Source organism: Rhinoderma darwinii, chromosome 7 (genome assembly GCF_050947455.1).
Source record: "Rhinoderma darwinii isolate aRhiDar2 chromosome 7, aRhiDar2.hap1, whole genome shotgun sequence".
Lineage (NCBI taxonomy): Eukaryota > Metazoa > Chordata > Amphibia > Anura > Rhinodermatidae > Rhinoderma > Rhinoderma darwinii.
The window spans coordinates 412,702-418,818 of record NC_134693.1 but is presented as its reverse complement, the minus strand read 5'-3'; the positions used below and the strand labels follow the sequence as shown (position 1 = coordinate 418,818).

The 6,117-nt window shown below is 41.0% G+C and overlaps 1 protein-coding gene across 1 annotated transcript in view; it reads right to left on the bottom strand.

Moving 5' to 3' along the window:
- Positions 1-539: 539 nt before the first annotated feature.
- The window catches only part of MKNK1 (MAPK interacting serine/threonine kinase 1), a 33,226-nt gene continuing 27,648 nt past the window's right edge, over positions 540-6,117 (bottom strand). The window contains exons 9-12 of the mRNA XM_075832544.1: positions 2,509-2,703; positions 1,755-1,919; positions 1,633-1,676; positions 540-1,501 (exon numbers count right to left, since the gene is read on the bottom strand). Coding sequence (XP_075688659.1) covers positions 1,291-1,501; positions 1,633-1,676; positions 1,755-1,919; positions 2,509-2,703 — 615 coding nt within the window. The 3' untranslated portion in view covers positions 540-1,290. The remainder of the gene's footprint in view (positions 1,502-1,632; positions 1,677-1,754; positions 1,920-2,508; positions 2,704-6,117) is intronic.

Here is a 6,117-nt window from a genome sequence, read left to right as displayed (position 1 = left end):
ACAAATTAATTTCAGCAAAAAAAATGAAATTTGTAAACTTCACCCCTATTTTGCTTTAATTCCTGTGGAACACCTGAAGGGTTAAAACACTTTCTGAATGCTGTTTTTAAAATGGGGTGTTTAAGGGTTTTTTAAATATATGGGCCCCTCACAGTCACTTCATAACTGAACTGGTGATAAAAATCAAATTTTGACATTTTCTTGAAATTGTGAGAAATTGCTGCTAAAGTTCAGAGTCTTGTACCGTCCTGAAAAATAAGAGACGTTCAAAAAACGATGCAACCCTAAAGTAGACATATGGGGATGTGAACTAGGGACTATTACGTGTGATATTACGGTCTGTCTTACAAGTAGATACAGTTACATTTTTTCTAAATTTTGGTGTTTTTCACAAATAAATACTGAATTTATCGACCAAATTTTTCACTAACATAAAGTCCAATGTGTCACTAGAAAACAGAATCTCCTTGATAGGTAAAAAGCATTCCCAACTTATCACATAAAGGGACACGTCAGATTTGTAAAAATGGGTCTGGTCCTGAAGGGGTTAAAAAAGGTGAGATGATTTATTTACGAATAGCATTGAGGGTCATAATACGTGTCACAGTCGCGGGCTTCCCCGCAAACACACACAGAGTTCCAGGGGTGCGGAATACTAACGTTTGAATCTTCTTCCTGTTCATCGCCCATGACCTGGAGGGTCGGCGCCATTCTGCAGGACTTCCCACTGTGAGCAGGAGAGCGATTCCTAGCGGTTACCAACCTCCTTTTGCTGCTCTAATGGAGTGGTACGTCCCATAAATCGCTGGTTTTCGATTTCTATGAGAAGAACTCCAACAAAATATAAAAACCTAAAAGTTTATTTCTTTGTATTAAATAACATTGACATCATCTGGAGATGGAATGGCCCAGAAACGATCCCGACGCCCCCCGTATAAAAACAACAAAATTTCTGAAAGTGCTAAAAAAAAAATTTTTTAGATGGGTCTTCAAGTTCGAGAGAAAGCGAAGGCGGCTTCAACGTCTGTGAGAGAACACAATGCCTGTGGGGGAGGGGAGACAAATACGTAAAGGGGGAGGGGGTGTTCCATTCATCTCCTGATAGTAATACAATGTCCTACAGCAGATGCATCAAGCACCGCGACGGTCTGTGCGAGGACGGACGCTCTCATGTAAAGTCCTGCTCACAGTTATTTAAAAGATCAAGAATTCTTCCAAATAAAAAAAATTCACCAACGCAGCCGCATCGGCAGAAACGTTAAAAACAATGTAGAAGGGTGGCTGTAGGGCTCAGTCGCTGGGGGCGCACCCTTTACTGGCGAGGGCTTGTGCTCTCCGCTTGGCCAGGCGAGACTTGGAGGGAGGGGAGAGTCTCATGGAGCACATCGTCTGGATGAAGCTCTCGTTTTCTTCGCTCAGGTCGCTGTCGTGCTGGGAAAGCTGCCGGTTCACCGCAATGGCCTCAGCTGCAAACAGGGTCAAGTCTTTAGTGCTGCTGTTCCTGAATAATAAGAAAACACGTCAGGTGCCAAGGTGGGAGTGCGACTACAAAGTGTCACAGTGCGGTGAGGGAGGACGCCGGCCATCACATGAGAAGCCGGACTCATCTCCATTCCTCACATGATAACTCACTTCTGAAGAACACGCGGGGTCGGCAGGCCTCTTTCTGGAGCGTCCTACCAAAAGAAATACAGAAGTGGTGTTCTATATATTCACAGCACAACTGAAGGGAGTCTGCTCTGTCTGATACTTACCCCTTGCACCCAAGGGTGCTGAAGAACCTGCGCTGCACTGAAGCGGTCTTTGGCGTCTCTGACCAGCAGCTTGGAAATTAAATCCTTGGCTTGATTGGAGATGTGAGCCCAGTCTCTCTCAGGAAACTCGTATTTGCCTTCTTGAATGCTTTCAAACAGCTTGTTCTAGGAAGTAAATGTGGAGCGATGAGTGGGAGTAACAAGGCCAGCAACCATGGTCCTACATAAAGGCCGTCCGGCCAACCATGGTCCTACATAAAGGCCGTCCGGCCAACCATGGTCCTACATAAAGGCCGTCCGGCCAACCATGGTCCTACATAAAGGCCGCCCGGCCAACCATGGTCCTACATAAAGGCCGTCCGGCCAACCATGGTCCTACATAAAGGCCGTCCGGCCAACCATGGTCCTACATAAAGGCCGTCCGGCCAACCATGGTCCTACATAAAGGCCGTCCGGCCAACCATGGTCCTACATAAAGGCCGCCCGGCCAACCATGGTCCTACATAAAGGCCGTCCGGCCAACCATGGTCCTACATGAAGGCCGTCCGGCCAACCATGGTCCTACATGAAGGCCGTCCGGCCAACCATGGTCCTACATGAAGGCCGTCCGGCCAACCATGGTCCTACATAAAGGCCGTCCGGCCAACCATGGTCCTACATAAAGGCCGTCCGGCCAACCATGGTCCTACATGAAGGCCGTCCGGCCAACCATGGTCCTACATGAAGGCCGTCCGGCTAGCCCTTGTGTCATTACCTGGCACACCCTGCAGACTTCTCCTCGGTCCCAGCCACAGTCCGTCCCACAGTTCCCCACGAAGGGGGGGTAACCACTCAGCATTATGTACAGGATGACGCCCAAGCTCCACAGGTCACAACGCTTGTCATAGAACGTAGCTTCTTCTGTGAAGACTTCCACCACCTCTGGGGCCATGTACTCTGCAGAACCACACTGGAAAAAACACACAAATGGTTAAAGTGAACTCCAGGCCCCAACTAACCTCCCTCGCAGCAAGGACCCTGCACACGTTCAAATGTCAAATCGAGACAATGTCCTCACCAGTGCCCTGGCTGCCGCTCAGTGACCAGAATCTCTAGAAGTGTCACCAGTAGCAGCGGCCGGGATATTATCATACTGCACGTACCAGGAGAACTCCAGCACCAAACTATGAACTTCATCATATCAGTATCTGACCTATAGACATATATCACTTATCAGCTTCATCATATCAGTATCTGACCTATAGACACAGATCACTTATCAGCCTCATCATATCAGTATCTGACCTATAGACATATATCACTTATCAGCTTCATCATATCAGTATCTGACCTATAGACATAGATCACTTATCAGCTTCATATCAGTATCTGACCTATAGACATATCACTTATCAGCTCCATCATATCAGTATCTGACCTATAGACATATATCACTTATCAGCTTCATCATATCAGTATCTGACCTATAGACATATATCACTTATCAGCTTCATCATATCAGTATCTGACCTATAGACATATATCACTTATCAGCTCCATCATATCAGTATCTGACCTATAGACACAGATCACTTATCAGCTTCATCATATCAGTATCTGACCTATAGACATATATCACTTATCAGCTCCATCATATCAGTATCTGACCTATAGACATATCACTTATCAGCTTCATCATATCAGTATCTGACCTATAGACATAGATCACTTATCAGCTTCATCATATCAGTATCTGACCTATAGACATATATCACTTATCAGCTTCATCATATCAGTATCTGACCTATAGACATAGATCACTTATCAGCTTCATATCAGTATCTGACCTATAGACACATATCACTTATCAGCTTCATCATATCAGTATCTGACCTAGACATATATCACTTATCAGCTTCATCATATCAGTATCTGACCTATAGACATATATCACTTATCAGCTTCATCATATCAGTATCTGACCTATAGACACATATCACTTATCAGCCTCATCATATCAGTATCTGACCTATAGACACATATCACTTATCAGCTTCATCATATCAGTATCTGACCTATAGACATATATCACTTATCAGCTTCATCATATCAGTATCTGACCTATAGACACATATCACTTATCAGCTTCATTATATCAGTATCTGACCTATAGACACATATCACTTATCAGCTTCATCATATCAGTATCTGACCTATAGACATATCACTTATCAGCTTCATCATATCAGTATCTGACCTATAGACATAGATCACTTATCAGCTTCATCATATCAGTATCTGACCTATAGACACATATCACTTATCTTCATCATATCAGTATCTGACCTATAGACACATATCACTTATCAGCTTCATCATATCAGTATCTGACCTATAGACACATATCACTTATCAGCTTCATCATATCAGTATCTGACCTATAGACATATATCACTTATCAGCTTCATCATATCAGTATCTGACCTATAGACACATATCACTTATCAGCTTCATCATATCAGTATCTGACCTATAGACACATATCACTTATCAGCTTCATCATATCAGTATCTGACCTATAGACATACATCACTTATCAGCTCCATCATATCAGTATCTGACCTATAGACACATATCAGCTTCATCATATCAGTATCTGACCTATAGACACATATCACTTATCAGCTTCATCATATCTGACCTATAGACATATATCACTTATCAGCTTCATCATATCAGTATCTGACCTATAGACACATATCACTTATCAGCCTCATCATATCAGTATCTGACCTATAGACATATATCACTTACCAGCTTCATCATATCAGTATCTGACCTATAGACACATATCAGCTTCATCATATCAGTATCTGACCTATAGACACATATCACTTATCAGCTTCATCATATCAGTATCTGACCTATAGACATATATCACTTATCAGCTTCATCATATCAGTATCTGATCTATAGACACAGATCACTTATCAGCTTCATCATATCAGTATCTGACCTATAGACATATATCACTTATCAGCTTCATCATATCAGTATCTGACCTATAGACACATATCACTTATCAGCTTCATCATATCAGTATCTGACCTATAGACATATATCACTTATCAGCTTCATCATATCAGTATCTGATCTATAGACACAGATCACTTATCAGCTTCATCATATCAGTATCTGACCTATAGACATATATCACTTATCAGCTTCATCATATCAGTATCTGACCTATAGACACATATCACTTATCAGCCTCATCATATCAGTATCTGACCTATAGACATATATCACTTATCAGCTTCATCATATTAGTATCTGACCTATAGACATATATCACTTATCAGCTTCATCATATTAGTATCTGACCTATAGACACATATCACTTATCAGCTCCATCATATCAGTATCTGACCTATAGACATAGATCACTTATCAGCTTCATCATATCAGTATCTGACCTATAGACACATATCACTTATCAGCTTCATCATATCAGTATCTGACCTATAGACACATATCACTTATCAGCTTCATCATATCAGTATCTGACCTATAGACATATATCACTTATCAGCTTCATCATATCAGTATCTGACCTATAGACATATATCACTTATCAGCTTCATCATATCAGTATCTGACCTATAGACACATATCACTTATCAGCTTCATCATATCAGTATCTGACCTATAGACATATATCACTTATCAGCTTCATCATATCAGTATCTGATCTATAGACACAGATCACTTATCAGCTTCATCATATCAGTATCTGACCTATAGACATATATCACTTATCAGCTTCATCATATCAGTATCTGACCTATAGACATATATCACTTATCAGCTTCATCATATTAGTATCTGACCTATAGACATATATCACTTATCAGCTTCATCATATTAGTATCTGACCTATAGACACATATCACTTATCAGCTTCATCATATCAGTATCTGACCTATAGACACATATCACTTATCAGCTTCATCATATCAGTATCTGACCTATAGACATATATCACTTATCAGCTTCATCATATCAGTATCTGACCTATAGACATATCACTTATCAGCTTCATCATATCAGTATCTGACCTATAGACACATATCAGCTTCATCATATCAGTATCTGACCTATAGATATATATCACTTATCAGCTCCATCATATCAGTATCTGACCTATAGACATATATCACTTATCAGCTTCATCATATCTGACCTATAGACACATATCACTTATCAGCTTCATCATATCAGTATCTGACCTATAGACATATATTACTTCTCAGCTTCATCATATCTGTATCTGACCTATAGACACATCACTTATCAGCTTCATCATATCAGTATCTGACCTATA